The following is a 20513-nucleotide window of genomic DNA, read 5'->3' on the forward strand; positions in this document are numbered from 1 at the left end:
CTGTGACATTTTATATAAAGGATGAGCTGGGGGAGGTGCTATCCATGAGGGTCCTGGAACCCATCCCTTGTGGATGCTGAAGAGCCATGTGCTATCAGCTGTGAGACCCTGGTTTTATAGCTAAGGGCACACTCAGTACTTGAAATCACTTTGCAGAGGGCATTGGCATTAGAATCTGCCGTGTGGTCCCAGAGGACTTAAGTCTCACCAGCTTAAGTATTGTCCCTTGGCCATGAATAGCCAGCCCTAGCATCTGGTGAAGCTCTGGGGAACCAGCAGATAGTGTTGTAGCCATGGACCTGGTCCCTAGGAGTGGGTCGGTGGTACCACCTGTGTTCTTGGTGAGGCGTGGGGCTGGATCATTCTGTGTTCCGGACAGAGCCTAGCTCACACTGCTGAAGATGGGGATGAATCATGGTGGAGAAGGCCAGCTTAGTCAGCACCGCATGCTGTTGTCTGGGCCCCATGCATAGACACTCCAGCTGTCTCCCTTCTGCCAACTCAGGGCCAAGGAGCACAGTGCTGCAGGGTGTGCTTTGTGCAAAGACGCCTGGCTGTGGCACGAACGGTTCTGTTTACAGTGTGGTAAGGTGCTGTACCTGGCTAGGAAGTTCTGCAGGCTGCCCCTTAATATGTGCCCAAGCCCTTACTGGCGGCGTTTGGATCGGGTGCCTGGAACTTCTTGTCTAGAGAGGTCACCTTGCTAAAGGCCAGCTCCTGCCAAGGCATGGCTTTGAGCCCCTGGCTGTGGGGACAAGCCTGGGGAGAGGTGAAAGCACTGAGCCTCTGCTGTTATCCCTGGGCACAGGAGGCTGTGGAGCCATCATGCAATGGGGAGTCTGGTCTGTGGTGCTGGGGGTCCAGGCCCACCTTGGCCTTTGGTGCTGTGGACTTTGGTCGCTCCGTGGTCCTCTCTTAGACTCACTTGCCTTCTCTGCAATGTAAACTGGGTAATTTCAGGGGCCATTTGAACACTGACATCCAGTTTCAGCAGGCCTCTAATACTGATGGTATTGATAGCTGGGGTTTCATGAGGGCCTGGTGCTGTGGTCGTGCAAACACAAATGCCCTGATGCTCACAGCCACCCTCGGGCCGCTCTTAACATCCCTGCTGTCATGGGAAACAGTCGGAGTCAAAGGACTGGTAAGACTAGAGTTAGAAAGCGGTAGCCCAGGGCTGGAGAGATGGCTCAGAGGTTAAGAGCACTGGCTGTTCTTCCTGAGGTCCTGAGTTCAATTCCCAGCAACCACATGGTGGCTCACAACCATCTGTAATGAGATCTGGTGCCTTCTTCTGGTGTGTGGGCAGAATACTGTATACATAATAAATAAATAAATCTTTAAAAAAAAAAAAAAGAAAGAAAGAAAGCAGTAGCCCTGGATTTAAATTTCGACTTGAGGGCTGAAGAGATGGCTCTGTCTGTGGTTAAGAGCACTGGCTGCTCTTCTAGAGGTCCTGAGTTCAATTCCCAGCAACCATATGGCGGCTCACAACCATCTGTAATGAGATCTGGTGCCCTCTTCTGGCCTGCAGGAAAACATGCAGGCAGAACACTGTATACATAATAAATAAATAAATCTTTTTTTTTTTTTTTTTTTGGTTTTCCGAGACAGGGTTTCTCTTGTGTAGCTTTGCGCCTTTCCTGGATCTCACTTGGTAGCCCAGGCTGGCCTCGAACTCACAGAGATCCGCCTGGCTCTGCCTCCCGAGTGCTGGGATTAAAGGCGTGCGCCACCACCGCCCGGCATAATAAATAAATAAATCTTTAAAAAAAAAATCTTTTAAGTTTAGGCTTGAACTCTAGAGCCCAGTTCTTACCCCTTACCCCACATGACCTCCCTAGAAACCAGAGCAGGTGATAACAGGGCCTGGGACTCAGTGCCATCCGAACAGTGACAGTTGAATGAAGGGACTGTTGTGGTCACCTTCCCTGGCTGTCCTGGAACTCACTCTGTAGACCAGGCTGGCCTTGAACTCACAGAGATCCTCCTGCCTCTGCCTCCCGAGTGCTGGGATTAAAGACGTGTGCCACCACTGCCTGGCCTTGTGGTCACCTTCTGTGGTCACCAACAGACACTAGACCTACAGGGGTCCTTAGAGATCTCCTGGTTTGACCCTCCTCCGGCCACTGTACAATGAGGCCCCTAGAGGGCAAGTGATAGCCCCGGCTTCTCCTGACAGATCTGTGGACTTGTCTGGGGTAGCCAGAGGAGGTTATGGGTGGGCAGCTGTGGCTCTTAGCTGAGGTTCATAAAGGAGGTTTGCCACCATGTATGTGTGCACGGGGGAGGAGCTCATTTGGTTTCTGGTGTGACCGAGCAGATGGGCAGAGAGGCATGTGGCCTTGATTTCCTAGTGGGCTAGTGTTTCCAATGGTGTGACTAGAGGCTTCCCTTATTCTGAAACCTGTTCTGTGACCAAGGCACTTCATAGTATCTCTCTGATCCTCATCTTTCCCATTCATAAGTAGGTTTTAATGCATACATTTTGGGTTTCAAAGGGACCAGCATGGTAGTGGGGTGAATGAATAGTAAGTGTCCATATGATTTGTTGGAGACTTGTGGTTAGTGTAGTGCCGTGGTTAGTGTAGTGCCGACATCCTACCTGGGTTCTAAGCCCAGCTCAGCTGCCTGCTAGTGTGTGGCCTTGACTGAGCTTCTTTGCCTCTTGGGGTCTCAGTGCTCTTACCCTGAAGTCTCATGGGCATCCCTTGCAGGTCATGATGAGGCTTGTGTGGGATGATGCATGCAAAGCCAGTGTCTGATAGATGCTCAGAACCACGACTCCAGTAATGTTTCCTGAGCACTTGATGCTGAACATGAGTTAGTCTCAGTTCCTAGTCTTTTTTATTTGTGGTGCTAGAGATTGGACCCATCGCCACATGCCTGCTGGGCAAGTGCACTGCCACTGACCTGTAGCCTCGCCTAAATCTGTAACTTTGTATTAGCATATTTGTCTGTATTACTCCTGAAACGATAGCTGATCATTCAGATCCACTGTCTCGGATTCACACAGTAAAATCTAGGCGCGAGGAAGGGACAGTGACCTGCATAAGGTCACACAGCTGGTTTCTGTGCTCTGGGTGGTTTTGTCCACCTCCGTCTGTTGCAGAGCCATTGTTCCACTTCCTGTCAGTCTCCAGAGGGACACCTTCCTCCGCCCCTCCTTTTCCCATTCCTCTCCGGAGCCAGCAGCTCCGTGGAGCTTCAAGCTTCGTGAATGGCTTGGTTAAGCACTCGGCCGTTACGCGTTCATCTCTAACAATTTCAATCCAATTCCTATAAGTTTATTGGCAAGACAGGGTGCATTAGAGCTGCCAAATTTAATAGATCAAGTCCTCGTGTCTGGGATGCAGTTTCTGGGAAGTAATGGGAGAAGAGAGGTTTTATACGTTTTCATTTGGAATGACTAGCCGCTCCTGATCCCATTACAGCCCTTGACTTAATGGCTGCCATCCCTGTCTGCTGCAAGAGCAACTTCCTCCATCAGCCTGCTTGGCTGCCTCAACCAGCCCGGGCAACTGTTTGTCTCCTCCTCCCTCCCAGTCCCAGCTTCCCGAGGTGTGCTCCCCCATCTGTTTGCTCTGTGGGTTCAGTCCCAGAGTCAGCCCGGTGTGCCAGGTGTGTGGCACTTCAGATAGCCACCCTGTAACCTCAGGGAAGTCATTTCCATCTTCCTCTGGGCCTCCCTCAGGAGCCTGCTCTTGACGTGGGAGGGGCTGCTCTGGCCTTAGTCTTCGCTGTCCCTCGGGATAGCTCCCAGTGGGCTGCAAGACCCGGGACGTGGCTGTGAGACTGATGGAATCACTGTCCGCCTTGCCATGGGACGTGGTGGCTGAGGGAGCTGTTGCTGAAGGGCCTGGAGACACTGCAGTGTTCTCGTTGCCATCTGATGCTGCCTGGGAACCTCCTCCCCCAAGATGCAGCCATCTCCTCAGGAAGCCGTCAGCACCTGCTGTGGCGCTCTCTGGCTTCCCTGAGCACTGAGCGAGCTGTAGGAGGGGGAACACTTGGCAGCAGAATTTTAGGGGACCTGTATTTGCTTTCTGCTTACCAGCTGTGTGACATTAGGCAAGTCGCTTCCTCCCTCTGAACCCCAGTTGTCCCAAAGGGAGCATGGTGATTCGTTAATTTATTCTGCAAATGCCTGGTTGCCTACCTGCTCTGTTCCAAGTACCATTTAGGGGCTGGAGCCCCTAAGAAACAGCAAAATATACTTGCCTTCGTGGATTTATATTCTTGTTGGAAAAGAAAGACAGTAACATAACAAGTAATTTATTGCTTTAAAGGAGGTAAGTGCTCTGAGGAAAAATAAAGCAAAAGTGGTGAGAACTAAAGAGGATCCTGTGTGTTCAGGTCGAGTGGTCGAGTTCAGATCCACTGATGGTGGGAGCATTTGAGCAAAGGACTGAGTGAGCGAGTGTGACAGGTGTCTGAGAGACAGTCTCCAGGCCCAGGCTCAGCAAGGACAAACCCAAGACGGCAGCCACATGCCTGGCATGTGTGAGGAGCAGGGGGAGGCCTGAACGGAGAGAACACGGAGGTTGGAGGCCCACCAGCGATGAAGGAGGCGAGCCAGAGGGTTTAAGGTGGTCGTCCTCCAGCCTGTCCACCTTAGAATTACCTAGAAGTTTAAAAAATAAATCTCCAGCAGGGTAGTGGTGGCTTATGCCTTTAATTCCAGCACTCAGGAGGCAGAGGCAGGTGGATCTCTGTGAGTTCAAGGCCAATCTGGTCTATAGATCGAGATCCAGGACAGCCAGGGGGTTACACAGAGAGACTATCTGGAAAAACCAGAATCAGTAGATAAATCTCTCCAGACTTGGACCTCGTACCCTGAAGCTCTAGCTCGGCCAGCCAGTGTTGAATTGTGTAGCAGAAGAGTGAGGCCCTCTGGGAGGACTGTCAGCTGTCAGCTCTGCAAACTCCAGAGGCAGCGGGCCTGCGAGCAAAGCCTTGGCCCGAGCCTGGCTCTCCGTGCTTGGATGAGGACCCTGTGTGTGCCCAGAGCTTTGGCACAGGATCTTCTCTTCAGTGGTCTGACCAAATGCTTTGTGGCTTTGCAGGGGCCCTCGCATTTGGTGGAGGTGGCCATGGGGAAGCGATACTTCTGTGATTACTGTGACCGCTCCTTCCAGGACAACCTGCACAACCGAAAGAAGCACCTCAATGGGCTGCAGCACCTCAAGGCCAAGAAGGTGTGGTACGACATGTTCCGAGGTGGGTGCTGGCGGGCTCAGGGTGGCTCCTGGGGGCCACACTCTGACTTAACTTTCCCACCAGACAAGGACACTTTAGGGACGGACTGGGATGGACGACTACTACTTCTACTACTACTACTTCCTCTTCCTCCTCCTTCTCCTTCTCCTTTCGAGGCAGGGTTTCTCTGTGTAGTCTTGGCTGTCCTGGAACTCTCTTTGTAGACCAGGCTGGCCTCGAACTCACAGAGATCTGCCTGTCTCTGCCTCCCGAGTGCTAGGATTAAAGGCGTGCGCCACCTGGCTGACTTTTTTTAACATTTGTTTTTATTGTATGTATGTATTTGCCTGCACATACGTAAGTACATGTATGCTTGGTGTGCAGGGCAGAAGAAGACATCAGGTCCCCTGCAACTGGAGCTGTGGATGGTTGTGAACCACCATGTAGGTTCTGTAAACTGAGCCCAGGTCCTCTTCAATTGCATGTGGACAAATGCATGCACACATTTGCCCAGAGTCAATGTATGTGGAGGTCAGAGAACAACTTGTGGGGATGGATACCTTATTTCAAGCACTCAGGAGGCAGAGGCAGGTGAATCTCTAGGAGTCTGAGACAAGGCTAGCCTGGTCTACATAGTGAGTTCTAGGCTAGCCAGGCACCGTGTTAAAAAAAACCTAACAAAGCCAAGGGCTGAGGCTATAACTCAGGGATGGATTGTTTGCCTAGCATGCAGAAGACCTTGTGTTTGATTCCCAGAGCTGCAAAGTAGGAAGACAAAAAAAAAATCAACAAAAAGAGTAGAGAGACGGGTAGGCCCGAGTGGAGCCTCCTTTCCGGACACCTTGACCAAGGCCTCTGGGTTTACCTACCATGGACTACCTAAGGGACACTGTGAGTTGGAAGAGCCCGCTTTGAGGAGTTAGTCTTTGAGCTGCTGGCTGGAATATGGACTTCAGACATACTTCTGGGAGCAGGGGGAGAGGATGCAGCCTGTAAGAGAAGCATGGAGGAGCGGAAGCTGGATCTTCCAGGGCAACCTTATGAAGAATACTGCTGGTTGGCAATAGGGTGTGGGAAATGGCTGTTCAGTGATGGGCACAGAGGGTGCTGTCCATCTGCCAGAGAAGGGTGGGCCCTTTAGAAAAGGCTTCTCGGCCCTAGATAACCTGATGAGGGGCTGCGGTGGGAAGCACCCAGCACAGGGCCTGTCTTGATAGGTAGGAGCTCTACGGAGCCAGCCGAAAGGTACAGGAGATTGGCATTGTGGCTGCAATGGCCCCGGAGTTCCTGGACTGAGATGGGGTCGTGTTGGTGCACTACAGGCTCAAAGCAGGTGAAGGAGAGAGCCAGATCTGGGAAGCCAAAAACTGAGTCTTAGCAGCCAAGAAGACAGGAGAAGGGAAGCCATTTCTTTCTCTGAGTGACTCTGTGGGATAGTGGCCCTCAGCCCTGACTGTGTTAGGATTGCCTAGGAACCTTTAAGGAAAATGCTAGCTAAGCTTAGTAGAGGTGGTGTTACTTGGGAAGCTGAGGCAAGATCACTTGAGGCCAGCAGTTTGTTGTTCTTATTTTTAAAACAGGATCTTACTCTAGCACAAGGTGACCTGGAACCTGGAACTCATTATGTAGCCCAGGCTGGCCTTGACCTTGCAGCAATTCTCCTGCCTCAGTCTCCACAGGCATGAGTCACCAAGCCTGACATATCCAGTTTGAAGCCAGCCTAGGTATACCTCAAGACCTCATCTCAATCAAAATGAAACCTTGATCCCTTGACACCATCTCCAGATGCGGGGTGCGGGCTGAGGGGTTGGGACCAGCCATGGTTTTGTTTGTTTGTTTAAAGACGAGTCTCACTATGCAGCCTGGTTGTCCTGGAGCTCACTGTATAGACCAGGATGGCCTTGAGATCCGCCTGCCTCTGCCTCCCAAGTGCTGGAATTAAAGGCATGTGCTTCTGCCTGGCTAGCTATGGTATTTTTAAAGCTTCCCTATTTCAGGAGAGGAAAGCGAGGCTCGGAGACTTGACAGAGGGATCGTGGCCCACCAGTGTGGTGGTGGTGGTGGTGGTGGTGGTGGTGGTGGTGGTGGTGGTGGTGGTGGTGGTGAGGGGGGCAGTGGCTGAGAGAGAAAAGGGGTAGGTTGGGAATTCAGAAACAGTGGAGCTCCTCAGAAACCTGGCATCAGGCAAGGCCTCCTGTCCCCCAAATCCAGTGGAGACTGTGATCTGGCATCAGCTGGGCCAAGATCATCTCCTAGTGCCAGGTCCTGGGTTCAGGGCTGAGCAGCAGACTCTTTGTATTACAGAAAGGTGAAAAGGTGGATGCCGTGAGGCCCTCTCCTCAGGACTCCTCACATCTTCAGCCACATCCAGGCCTTTGAACAGCTCTGTGAGGAAGGCTGGTGGCCAGGAGTCCCTGCTTAGAGATGATAGCTTTCAATACAGAGACCCTGGGGGGATCTAGCTTTGGTGGCTGAGTTGGCACGTGAGCTCTTTCCACTTCCTCAGGAGGCCTCCCGAGATCAGCCTCCCCTTGGCTTACCCCAAGCAACTCTGCAGACCCAGAGAGGTAGTGTGTGTGTGTGTGTGTGTGTGTGTGTGTGTGTGTGTGTGTGTGTGTGTGTGAGAGAGAGAGAGACCTGGAGCTTCACTCAGCACCGCTTTGTCCCTCCAGACAAGTCCATGAGCCCTCAGCAACTGGTGTTCCACAGGCCATGGTCAGAACAAGCGCCGGCCCTGAAGACTAGCTGCCTGTCAGTCCCTACAGTGTGACCCTAACCTTGTTGTATGTAAAACAGATGTAACAATAGGGAACGGGGCTCGGTGGTCCATGGTAACTAGACAAAGGGTATAGGAAGTAGCGATGATGTCTCGGTGTCCCCCAAGGATTGACCTCAGGCCCTTTGTCTCTTGGGCTCATTTATCCAGCCATTGCTCGGTGAGTACTTAGCAGTACTTAGCTCACAGCCAGCCTCTGAAGAGTCAAAGGTGGGTAAAGTAGGGCCCTTCTTTTACATAGGTTTGCCCAGGTTATTTATTACATTTATTTATTTGGGGCGCGCGCGTGTGTGTGTGTGTGTGTGTGTGTGTGTGTGTGTGTGTGTGTGTGTGTGTGTGTGTAATGGCTCGCATGTGAAAGTCAGAGGAGAGCTTATGAAGATGAGTTTGTCTGCCATGGGGGTTCTCTAGGCATAGAACTCAAATGTCAGACTGGGCAGCAAGCCCCGGTATCTGCTGAGCCATCTCAGGGCCTGCAGTCACTTATGCAAGGTGCTTTGGGCAAAGTCCCAGGCGTGTGCTGGCTTCTGTGTTCTGCTGGCCTTTCACTCCTGGCCCTGGCCACACTCCCTCATACCCTCTCTGTGGACATGCCCTGCCCGCTGCCCTCCTCCATGAGGACAGTCCCCGACTCTCAGAACTCAAGACAGACAGCAAACCCTCCGGAATGTCTCCCCACCCGCAGGGCCAGGCCGGGTCATCCGGCGACAGGTTCAGCACTTACTGCCTCGACGTCCATGTAGACTAGAGCGGCTGTAGGGCTGGGAGGAAGGGCAGGGTCTCACTTGCTCTGTACTTACACAAACTGGCACAGTGCCTGGTCCACAGGGAGGATGCGCGTAGTGAGTGGTTGAGAGATGAAGGGCTCAATTGAGCAAACCAGCGCGGGCTGCGGGGGCAGCTGGGTGCTGGGGAAGGTGGAGCTTGAGGGATGGGTACTTCAGGTCACAGAGAGCACTGCTTATCATGTAGGGGAGGGAGCAAGGCCCCTCTGAGCAGAGCCTGGGCAGAAGGTTCTCAGCAGCGTCCTTCAGGGGCACCAAGGAATTTTAGCAATTATAATGACTCTCTCTCTCTCTCAGAGGAATTAAAGCAGAACCTGGAAAAAGTGCATACCTATAATCCTACCACTCAGGAAACTGAGGCAGGAGGATGAAGAGCTTGAGATATCCAGGGCAACACAGTGAGTTCTAGGCCAGCCAGGGCTACATAGTGAGATCCTGTCCAAAGGGGAAAAATGCAAGTGGAACCTGAGAACCACCCCTGGTGATGCAGGCCTGTAATCCCAGTCTGAAGTAGGAGGATCCTAAGTTCAAGACCTATCTGGACTTCTGGGAATCTGAGAGGAGTGGATTGCTTGTCCATAGCTGCCCCACGCTTCTAAAGTGAGTTGGGTGGATCGATACCAGCCAGAGGATAGGTAGTATGGAGTTCTCCCACACTCGGCCATTCACTCAGGGCCCCTCGTCTGGGATCCAGGCTCAGCCCTCCTGCCAGCTGCAGTGGTACTAGGCCCAGAAGAATCGTGAGAAGGTAGGCCATTAGTGTCTGTAGTCCCAGCTGGGCCTGACAGATGGGTGCTTCTCCAGCCTAGGAGCCTCCTCACTGGAATGAATTCTCTGACAGCCAGTTCCAATCCCAGAGGACTAGCTGCTCTGCAAGGAAGCGTCCCTGCAGCAATGGCCACTTACTCGGCCACCTGAAAGCGGAGCAGGGCTCTCCACTCACCACAGTGCAGGCTAGGTGCTGCTTCTTCCCGACCACATGTCTTTGGGCAGCCCATTCCCTGTCTCAGGCCCAGTCCCTACCCCTAAGGATGGAGCCGTTAGTGCTGTCCAGCAGGCTTGTCAGGAGGGAATAACTGTGGCTGCTTGGTAGTGCTGTCGGGGGCTGGGAAGAGGATGCTGAGGCTGCCCAAGGCCTGTGACTCTAAGGTACCAGCAGGATTGCGACCACGTCTCAAGGGCTCCCCATTTCTTGTTCTATTAACACTTTCACAGCAGCCCCGCCAAGGGGGAGCTTTTCTCCCCCATGTAACGGGGAGAGACAACCCTGGAAAGACAGCCGCTTCCTGTGGCCATGTGCAGCTGGGGTTGAGCTAGGTCTTCTGGACTCAAGAGCCCGTGGCCTTTGGAAAGGTGTAGGCAAATGTCCAGCCCTACCTCTCTTCTTGTCTAGGGGTCACCTTCTCTACCTTACTCAGACTTTTGTTTGTTTGGAAACAGGATCTAGCTATCTGGCCTAAGCTGGCCTTGAACTCTTCCTCCTCCTCCTCCTCCTCCTCCTCCTCCTCCTCCTCCTCCTCCTCCTTCTTCTTCTTCTTCTTCTTGTTCTTCTTCTTGTTCTTCTTGTTCTTCTTCTTCTTCTTCTCCTCCTCCTCCTCCTCCTCCTCCTCCTCCTTCTTCTTCTTCTCCTTCTTTTCTTTTTTTGAGACAAGGTTTTTCTGTGTAGCCCTGGCTGTCCTGAAACTCGCTCTGTGATCCTCCTGCCCCTGCCTTCCAAGTGCTGAGATCAAAGGCATGCGCCAGCACTGCCCTGCCTGGCCTTGAACTTATGCTCAAACAATCCTGTGTCACCTTCCAAGTAGTGAGGACTGTAGGTACACACCCCCATGCCTGGTTTATTCTTTCAGTTTTGACTGATACCTTTCCTGCTGAGAAACACATCAATTTAAAACCAAAACTGGGGGCTGGAGAGATGGCTCAGAGGTTAAGAGCACTGACTGCTCTTCCAGAGGTCCTGAGTTCAACTCTCAGCATCCACATAGTGGCTCACAACCATTTGTAATGAGATCTGGTGCCCTCTTCTAGCCTGCAGGCATACATGCAAACAGAACATCGTATACATAATAAATAAATCTTTAAAAAAAAATAGAGTCTGGGGGGCTGGAGAGATGGCTCAGAGGTTAAAAGAGCACCAACTGCCCTCCCAGAGGTCCTGAGTTCAATTCCCAGCAACCACATGGTGGCTCACAACCATCTGTAATGAGATCTGGTGCCCTCTTCTGTATACATAATAAATAAATAAATCTTTAAAAAAAAATAGAGTCTGACAGAGATAACGTCAACCTAACAACAATAGCGCCAGTATTTGGGAACTTTAAGAAAAGAAACGAAACCCTAACGGTATGGTGAGAGTAAAGAGAGGAGAAATGGGAAACCAGGGTTAAAACGTGCATCCAGAATGATCACCGGGATGTCCTGTACAGAGTGGTGGCTGCTGTGGCTCTGAGTCCCCACACTGGTGCCAGGAGAGATGAAAAGCGTGCTCATCACAGTCTTGCACTGGGAGCCTTCCCTGGCCCTGCTGGGGGTAGAAGGGAGCACAGTCCTGTGCATCAAGACTTTCTGGGAAGTTTTCATGTTGAAATATCATGTGCCACTTAATAACAGGGAGACATTGTTGTGTGGCTATCACAGACTAAAACAACCATGACATCACTAGGCAGAAGATCACCATTGAACATGTGGCCTGCCATGGAGCCGAACATCTGTGTGTAGTCTGTGACTGTCTCAGGACAGACTTACAGGGAGTTAGGAAGGTAGTTCACAGAGGTCCCATGGAGCTCGAGTTTTCAAATAACCTCCCCCATCCAAACCCATTGGCAGACAACTTGGAGAGCCTCTAGCCTCACACCGCCCCATCGTTTAGTCCTGAGGGGTGTGAGGAGTGGAGGTCCCCTTAGTGTGGCTGCCTGTATCCACCATCTCTACCCACTGTGGCCAGCTTCCACCCCTCCGTGGATGGAGAGCGCTCTTCTGAGAACTATTTCATACCTCTGACGCATGCCCTGCAGGCTCCTCCCTCGGTGGAGTCATCTGAATCCAAACTTCCCTTGCAGATGCAGCTGCCATCCTGCTAGATGAACAGAACAAGAGACCCTGCAGGAAATTCCTGCTGACAGGTGAGTACTCTGTTCAGCTCCGTCCTTACAGAAAAGCCACATCTTGTCTGGCCTGCATGGCACCCTGCAGTGTCTCCTCCGGTCCCTGCCACCATCCTGAACCCCTATGTAGTCTTGGCTTTAGCTGACCAGTCCTTTGAGGCATCTCCAGGAACTTGTTCTTACCTAGAGACCTTCAGGCATAGGCTGTGGTTTTATTGGCCCATTTAGAAAAAGAAGTGCTGGGGAATGTGAGCCAGAGAACACTACTGAAGTCATAGACCGGCTGGTTAGGTTAGCCAGGGGGCCTGATCTCCTGCATCCTCCTTCCCAGCAAGGGGAGACAGAGACTGGGATGGATCTAGTAATCCCAAGTTCAGAGTAAGAACCTCGGGTGCTAGGTGTTCCTTTGAGTACTTAATCCTCAGCTCATAAAAGTGAGTATAGGACAGTGTAGTGGTCCCTGCCCCTTATCCTAGCACTGGGGAGGTGAAGGCATACCCAGCCAAGGCTATGTAGCAAGCCTTGCCTTTAGAAAAAAATAATACACACATACATGCACACACGCACGCACACATGCATGCACACACGCACGCACACATGCATGCACACACAATGAAGATAGCAGTAAGGAAGGAAGGAAAGACAGTTAAGGCTGGGAAGTCAGGTGATCCAGGAATCACTAGTTTCCATGCCCGTCCTTGAGGGCCTGTGTTACTCTTCTAAGGGTTTAGCCCTGAGCTTCCTGGCAGTCAAAGCAAGGCTGAAATCCGCAGGATTCCCATAGTTTAGACAGGAGCTTAGCTCTGGAGAGGGCACTGCTGCTGGACCAGGGGAGCTGGGTAAATGGCCAGACTCCCCTCAGGAGACAGTGCTGCTTGACGAGTGGCCACCAGGCCTGCAGGTCAGGGGTCCCCCACAGACTCGGCCTTGGCGTGGGTAGCTCTGGTAGGTTGTGCTAGCTGAGGACGCCACTGATCTATAATTTTGAAAGCCATATTTCAGATTCCTTGATTGATAATGGGGAAGCCATCCAGACATTGACTTCTCCTTGGCAAAGTTGCCCCAGGCTCTCTGAGGAGCAGTCCAGTTGCTTGTTCAGGCTAACTGAGCAGGCAGAGCACCAGGTAGGGCCACAGCATGTGCAGTGAGCTGGTCTAGAGAGGAAGGATGAGCCTCTCAGGAATCCACATGGAGCTCGTTGAGCCCCATGGCATGGGCTGGTGAGAAGGATGGCCTGCTCAGGCCTGTGTGGGCCAACACTGACAGGCTTCGGGGAATACTCATGGAGGCTCCCAGCAGAGCATCAGGAATAGGGCATGATGGGCCAGGGTGGCACCTCAGGCTGGTGAGGGCGAGCAGTGCCAGAGTCCTGTTTTTTCTTCCAGACTGGGGCTGCTACTCTAGATCCTAAAATCCTGCCCCCAACACTAGGAGACCTGTCTGTCAGAGTGCTTTCAGCTGTGGTAGAACCCTTCCTGAGCAGAGAGTAACCTCTTCCCTTTGCAGGCCAGTGCGACTTTGGCTCCAACTGCAGATTTTCCCACATGTCAGAACGAGATCTGCAGGAACTGAGCATCCAGGTGGAGGGTATGTAGGGGTGAAGCAGAGTTGGGGGTGGAAATGGGAGAGGCTGTAATACCAGGAAACTGCTTTATGCCACCCCACTTCTCCCTTACTGGCGTGTACTATGTGAATAAGCCTAGGACTGTCCAGGCTGGGGGGGAATCCCTGAGCCGTTCCATTGGGTGGGTGTCAGGAACAGGGCTGTGTTCCTTGGGAATGAAGCACATGTAGCTGCTTCCCAGGACCCTGAGGGTACGCCCTCCCTCACCTTCTGCTAGTCTCTGTGGATGCTTTCCTCCCTCTCCCTCCCCTCCTTCCTGTAGTCAGGAAACACAAGCGTCCCCTTTCAGCACCAGCAAATGCCCTGCAACCTCTGAGGACAAGTCTGCAGAAAACACTTCCCTCCTGGGCTTGCTGACACACCTGTAATCTCAGCCTTGAAAGGCGGAAGCAGGAGGATCAAGAGTTTAATTAAGGTTGTCTTCCTGGACTTGAACTACATACCTAGTTCAAGCTTCAATACATGAGACCTGTTGAAAAGTGTGTTCAGGTCCCTCACAGCCTGGTGACTGTGGCTTCCATGAAAGCCGGCATGTCTGCCTTTGGGATTCTCTGCTCGTCCCATTACAGATCCAGGAAGTGCCACCTGGGTGATTGTCCCCATCTCCATGAGCCAGCACTCAGGCAGAAGGACCTGCAGGCTGGCACCACGCAGGAGTTCTGGGAGCTTTCGCAGGGCAGAAGTGAGGCCTCGTGGGGCTCTTCATTGGACACGTGCCGTCAGGGAATGGCTGGCTCACGGTGGGAGGAACACAGTGTTCAGTGGAAAGAAAGCTAGGATGAGCCAGTTGAAATGGCACTGGCTCTGTCAGCGCCCTGTGACCGTGGCCCGGGGACGGGTTCTTGGAGGCAGTAGCGGTTGCGAGGGTGAGTGAGATGACATGGACTCAGTGACAGTGTAGAGCCTGGTCCTGAGCGAGTGTGGACCCTAGCACAAGGCCCCATCCTGCAGTAGCGAGAGCCTCCCTCCCTCCCTAGCTCTCACCAGCTTGTTTGAATTCCTTCCACTCACTGGTTGTCTTTAGTATAGTGAGCACCATTTTTATGGGACACTGGATGAGGGAAAAAACCAGGGAACTGAGGCGTATTACCTTGCCTAGGGTCAGAGACCTGGCAGGTGCCGGAGCTGCGATTCCACCCCGTTCTACAGGCCACGGTGCCTCCTGCATCCCACATTTAGACCCCTCTTGAGAATTAAGCTCTGTATTCATTGTCCTGCTTCTAGCTCCCCAAGGCTTGGAGACAGCCAGCATGTCTCTGTTTGACAGAGAGCAGAGCAAGGCTTACATCACTGAGTCATTGTCGGAGCCAGTGGAATGGAGGGACACACCTGATCCTGACCTACTGGCCCACTTCCCCCCGACAGACTAGTCCGTCATCCCCGAGTTTGCCTAGTGCTTGCTGCTTTGTGGAAGAATGAGATTCAGGCCACCGGGGTTGTGTCCCTTACCCTTCCTTGTCATTCTGTCCCCCGCAGAGGAGAGGCGGGCCAGAGAATGGCCACTGGAGACTGCTGAGCTTCCTGAGGGCCACCTGGAGGACTGGCTGGAGAAGAGAGCTAAGAGGCTGAGCTCAGCCCCAAGTAGCAGGTACAGGCCCCAGGATTATCCCTCTTTCTTTCTGGGAGCTGCCTGAGCCAGCCTGACCTTCGGGGAAGCTGAGGCATCCATGTGAACTGCCCAGGCCCACGGACCAAGCATGAACCCCCACAACAGCCTCCTGGAGGGGGGGCCCACTGGAAGGTCTTGGGTTCTCAAACCCCAGCTAGAGGGAGTTGTATTGGAGAAATTGCCTGGTCCCTTGGTCCCTTCCTTTACTACTCACCCCATAGGGCTGAAGGAGAGGCTAGTGGCCAGACAGATGTGACTCCACACCTGGCATTGTAAAAGGTCAGGGCCAAACCTATGGCAGCTAAGCTCCCTATGTACCTGGGGCTCACTGTCCCATGTAGGGCCCTGTAGAAGGGGAAGCTGGACTCACAAACACTGGTGAAGGAAGCAGAGCAAGGGGATGCCAGCAAGGTCATTGTCCCACTGCATCCCTGAGGACCCAGGATGCTCTGAAGTGGACATAGGAACTGTGCTGAGCCAGGCACTGTTAGAGTATGGCTGTGCGCTCCTCTCTCTAGAGGGTCAGGATGCAGCCCACACTTCCCTGAGCAGACAGCTGTACAGCGGTGGGGCAGCAGCTTCTGCAGCCACATGGTGTCACAGCCCAAGGCAAGGCCAGGGCTCCCGGGCCCTCCAGGTGTTAAAGGTGGAGCAGGGGGAAGAGCTAAAGCTGAGAGCTGGGTGTGGCTTTGTACAGATGTCTCTGTGCTGTGGCCTCAAGGGACAGTGGCTTGGCTGTGTTAAGGATGTCTGTCAGACATTCTGTGGAGTGAAAACTCTCCTCCAGGCTCTGCCACAGGGTAAAGATTGAGCTTCTTGTCCCAGTGGAAAGGGATTAATATTGTATTTAAAACGGTGTTTTTACATTTATTTGGGAGGAGGTGTGCACATGCGCACACACATGCCATGGCATGCAGGTGGGAGTCAGGCCGACTTAGAGGAGTCGGTCCTCTCCAGCATGTGGGTTCCAGGCCAGCAGCGCCTGCACCTGCCGAGCCCTGCACCTCTAGCCCCTGCTGTGGCATTTAAAAATCACCTCTGTGGTTTACCTTTTCAAAACACAGTGCTTTAATTTGTGTGTGTATGGATGTTTGGTCTGCACATTTATCTGTGCACCATGTATGTGCAGAGCCCGTGGAGGCCAGAGGAGGACACTGGATCCCCTGGAACTGGAGTTATAGGTGGTTGTGGTGGGTGCTGGAAATCAAAGCTGAGTCCTCTGCAAGAGCAGCCAGTGCTCTCGACTGCTGAACCTCCTCTACAGCCTCATTTTACTTTTAGTTTAAACCTGTACCCCCACTTTAAAGATATATAGTACAGGTACAGCCTAAACAGAGGGCTGTACACCACAGGAAGGGACACCCCTTTCTTCTGGACCCGTTTGAAGGGATGTAATTTTGGACATGGTCCAGGAGTCTAGGCTCCGTCAGCTGTGCCAGAGAGCCGCAGGGTACTCATTCTGAGCCCACCACGAGGGTTCCCAGAGCTCTCCACTTGTTAACTGTGATGTATGGGCTGCTTCCTCCACTGTTTGCCTCAGCAGTCTCCTTCCGTGGGAGTGAGTGACAGCCTGGGCACACGGGGCAGTGAGAGGGTTCAGCAAGACCCTGTCTCTGGGCTTGAGTGGCCAGTAAGTAGAGATAGCATACCCAAAGTCCCTGCCCGAGTGCAGACAGACATGCCCGGGGTGAGTAGGGGAGCTAGGGGCTGATACGGGGGAGCAGGATGAGTGAGTAGCCCAAGTCACTGCCGGAGTAGGGACCACACCATGGCTTGGTTTGGTATTCAGGGTGTGTCCTGTACGTGGTCCCGGGCATCCAGGGAGCCTGGCACACTGCTGTGCACCTCTGGAGTTGGCTCTTCCTGGTCAGGTAACCGAGGCCCTGCTGCTTCGGCCGCCGGCTCCTCTGTTACTACTGTGTTCAGTGCTGCCCAGGGGCCCAGCAGCCCACATCTGAAGTGACAGTGGCAGCGACTGGGTCAGGAAGATGCCTGCATCTGGGCCACCCTAGGTTCTTAGAAGTTTGAATCCGGATTCCCGGGCCGCTCTCCTTCTGGACACTTCCGGGGAATTGCTTTTCTCTGTAGCTACCTGTCGTCTGTCTCTGCCCAGTCACTCTCCTCCTGAGGGCTCCGGGCAAGATGGCTTCTTTTCTGGGCAGAGCAAACTGGTGTAGCCTTGACAGGAGTTGCCAGGAGAGAGGTGATGGTTTACTCTGACATGAGTCCCCATTCCGTCCCAATCTCTCCAGGTTGGGGTTCTGCCTCTGCATCTTTGGATTCACTGTGGGTTTCCCTGTTCTGTCCCGCATCCCTGAGAGGATCCTGTGGGAGCAGTGTCTGTCTTCTTTGCCCCGGCTTCCTCTGCAGCCTTGCAGCCTTGCAGGCCCTCCCCACATTGCGGCCCCTCCCTCCCCACATTGCAGCCCCACTACTTTGGAAAGGTACCTTGGCCCCAGGCCATCCCTCCTGAGACCTCCAGATGTCCATTATGGTATCTTCTTAGGAAGACTCAGGCTCCAAGCTTAGTCCCCAGGGACAGGGCCCGGGGACAGCACCGACTGCCCATCTCTTAACCTTGCTTGGGTCACACTGGATGCTGCCTCCTTATCTCTCTCTTCTCCTGGAAAAACCCTACTTAGCCTGCAAACTTTAGTAGAAACAGTGGCCAGGACACGGTGACTATCAAGACACATTTGGGGGATCAGGGACCCTAGCCTGAATGACATCACTGAGGACGCCGTGTGGGGACTCCTCTTTTCAGGATGTATGCTCTCTCCCCTGGGACACAGATGCCACCTGGCTCACCAAGTACCCCCCAGACCTGTGGGCTCCAGCATCCATAAGTCAAGAACCCCCTGGAAGCCAGGCTGACTCTCCTTCTTAGTGGGGGACACAGGCTCCCCAAAGGCATAGACAGTCGGTGTCTGCTCATTTCCTCAGCCCTGACCCTGAGGGACCAGCCAAGAGCAGACAGCAGCCGCAGAAGGGAACGACTGGCCTCAGACCTGGGACGGACGCACAGGCTAATCCCTGGCTGGCCAGGCGGCGCTATCCAGGCTTCCTATTGTTGGCTCTTCTGATTGTCCCTTTATCCTTCTTAATCTCCCACGTGCACCCCTCTCTGGGCCAGCGCTCTGTCCTGCACATTCACCCCTGTAAGACTAGTTCCTTTTGATAAGGACCAGAGCTGGGCACATGCCAGGCTCCTGCTGTGCCCTTGTACACAGAGCCAGCCGGCCATGAAGAGCACTGCACACCTGTGACCCTGGGCTCTGCAGGAGTGGGCTCCGAGGCCGGGTCCCGGCAAGGTGTCAGTGTCCACGAGTGGACATGAGTGATGCCCTTCTCCTGGGGGGGGGGGGGGCTCAGCAGGCAGGCCACTGGCTGAGCCACTTGTTAAAGGAAAGGTCTGAAGCTTGGGGGCAGGAACTCCCCAAGACCACCCCTCCCTGGGGGAGCCCCACCATTACCGTGGCCCCACAGGAATCCCCAGGTTGGCCGACATCTGGGGCACTCCCTTCAGCAACTGTGGAGTCTCTCCTACAGCATCTTCACTGTGGTTGGTGGAGCTTCTAGAATCCCCCAGCACCATCAATCATGTCAGGGCTGCTTTTTGCGCTTCCAGCAGGCAGCAGATCGCTGTGAGGGGTGCCCCTGTCCTCCGCCTTTCAGCAGGCAGCAGGCCACCAGGCAGGGGATCTCCCTGTCCTCTCAGTGGGAGTTTGGGAGCTGCATTCAGGGCTGTCAGCAAGACCTCCACTCTAGGCACTGCTGCTGTGGGTCTGGCCCTAAGGGCAGGCTGGATGGATGTGGCCAAGCAAATTGAGGTGGTCCCCAGAAGCACCTCTCAGTCCTGAGTCATGTCCAGACACCTCACAGAGGCTCAGGTCCCTCTTTCTGCAGAGGGCTAGTTGCTAGGTACCCAAGAAGGTCAGGAGCTGCCAGGGCCTCTCCTTTCGGAAAGTTGAGGCAGAAGGAACTGAAGGGTCAGGGAACAGGGCGAATTGCTGTGACAAAGGCTTGTATGCTTGTAAAGCCTTGGTCAGCATGCGGCTGACCACTTCATTGTTCTTCAGCTGCCTTACCTGAGAAAGGGGTTTGCATGGGAATTCCAGAACTTGTCTGGGCCATGGTGTCTCTTCTCATGAGAGCTCGTAGTCTGGCATAACTGTGTCATTGGATGGCCTTCGAGTGCCAGGCCCAGGGTACAGATGCCATCCCTACCACTAGTCTCCACCCGAGACATCAGGCAGGTGGGCCTAGGTGTGCAGGGTCTGGGTGTGGGACAGGGGCAGGCTGCCTGCATGCTTCTCCCTGCATGCTTCTCCCTGCATGCTTCTTTGGGCCTGGATACTGCAGGTTGCACCCAAGGGTCCTTCCTAAGGATCACTTCAGATGGGCCCCGACTTTAGGGAGGTGAATAGGGAGGAGAGTGAAGAGCATAAGAGATAAGGCTTCCCCCCCCTATTTTAAATTAGATTTTTTTTTTCTGCTTTCAAAGGCTTATGTGCTTGTAAAACTTTTGAGAAGTTTAAAGAGGTTAAAAAAAAAAAAAAAAAAAAACCAAACAAAAAACTCCACCGATCCATAACTACACCACTCAGAACCACCGTTAACATTTTCCATGACTTCCAGGATTGTTTTTATGCATTTATATATGTTATATATTTTTAAACAAAAATAGTATCATGCTATATACATTATTTTATAAGCTTTTTCTCATTACTCACATAGTACATCTCTCCTCATCAGTGCATATAGGCCTTGATTTACACAGGCTGCATAGCATCTCTGCTGTTGGCGTGCATATATGTTTAACCACTCCCCACAGGTGTAAGAGTACTTCCATATTGCCCAGGGCCATTCCTGTCGTTCAGTCTCTGCTTAGAGCCCCACATGGACTCAGTTCCGAGAAGGGGTGGCAGCTCTGAGGGTCTGCATGTTATCAAGGCTCTGCTTCCAGAAGGGTCGTGCAGGTGACCACCGTTCCCACAGCCAGTGTGGTGGGAGAGCAAGGTGGATCCGGGAGACCCCCGCTCTGACCCTCTGCCTTTCTTCTCTCTAGGACCGAACCCATCAGAACCACTGTCTTCCAGTACCCCGTGGGCTGGCCGCCAGTGCAGGAGCTGCCCCCCTCCCTGCGGGCACCCCCTCCTGGAGGATGGTCCCTACAGTCCAGAGTCCAGTGGGGCTGAACTCTTCCCCTGATTTCTCCGCTTGACTTCTCCGGGTCACCAGTCATAGTAAAGACAGTTGCTCGACCTAGGAAGTGGAGCTGCCTGCCCACTGTCCCCTGGAGCCTCTGGGCCTATGAGCTTGGCCTCTCCACCCACCCACCATCCCTCAGGGCATATCTTGAGAAGATGGGTGAGAAACATCCAAATGTTTATAAAGAAAGTCTATCCTCGGTGGTTTT

At 53.2% G+C, this 20513-nt stretch overlaps 1 protein-coding gene across 4 annotated transcripts in view; it reads left to right on the forward strand.

Moving 5' to 3' along the window:
- The window catches only part of Zmat5 (zinc finger matrin-type 5), a 30468-nt gene extending 9964 nt beyond the window's left edge, over positions 1 to 20504 (forward strand). For 2 of the 4 annotated variants that reach the window (XM_006972954.4, XM_042285704.2), the window contains exons 2-6: positions 5067 to 5220; positions 11817 to 11879; positions 13368 to 13448; positions 14962 to 15073; positions 20163 to 20504. In XM_006972954.4, the coding sequence (XP_006973016.1) occupies positions 5094 to 5220; positions 11817 to 11879; positions 13368 to 13448; positions 14962 to 15073; positions 20163 to 20292 (513 nt within the window). In that variant the 5' untranslated portion in view covers positions 5067 to 5093 and the 3' untranslated portion in view covers positions 20293 to 20504. Of the gene's footprint in view, positions 1 to 4977; positions 5221 to 11816; positions 11880 to 13367; positions 13449 to 14961; positions 15074 to 20162 lie in introns of those variants that run through there. The other 2 variants (XM_076545830.1, XM_042285705.2) reach the window with 2 other exon arrangements.
- The last annotated feature ends 9 nt before the right edge of the window (positions 20505 to 20513 follow it).

This window comes from Peromyscus maniculatus, chromosome 10 (assembly GCF_049852395.1).
Source record: "Peromyscus maniculatus bairdii isolate BWxNUB_F1_BW_parent chromosome 10, HU_Pman_BW_mat_3.1, whole genome shotgun sequence".
NCBI lineage: Eukaryota > Metazoa > Chordata > Mammalia > Rodentia > Cricetidae > Peromyscus > Peromyscus maniculatus.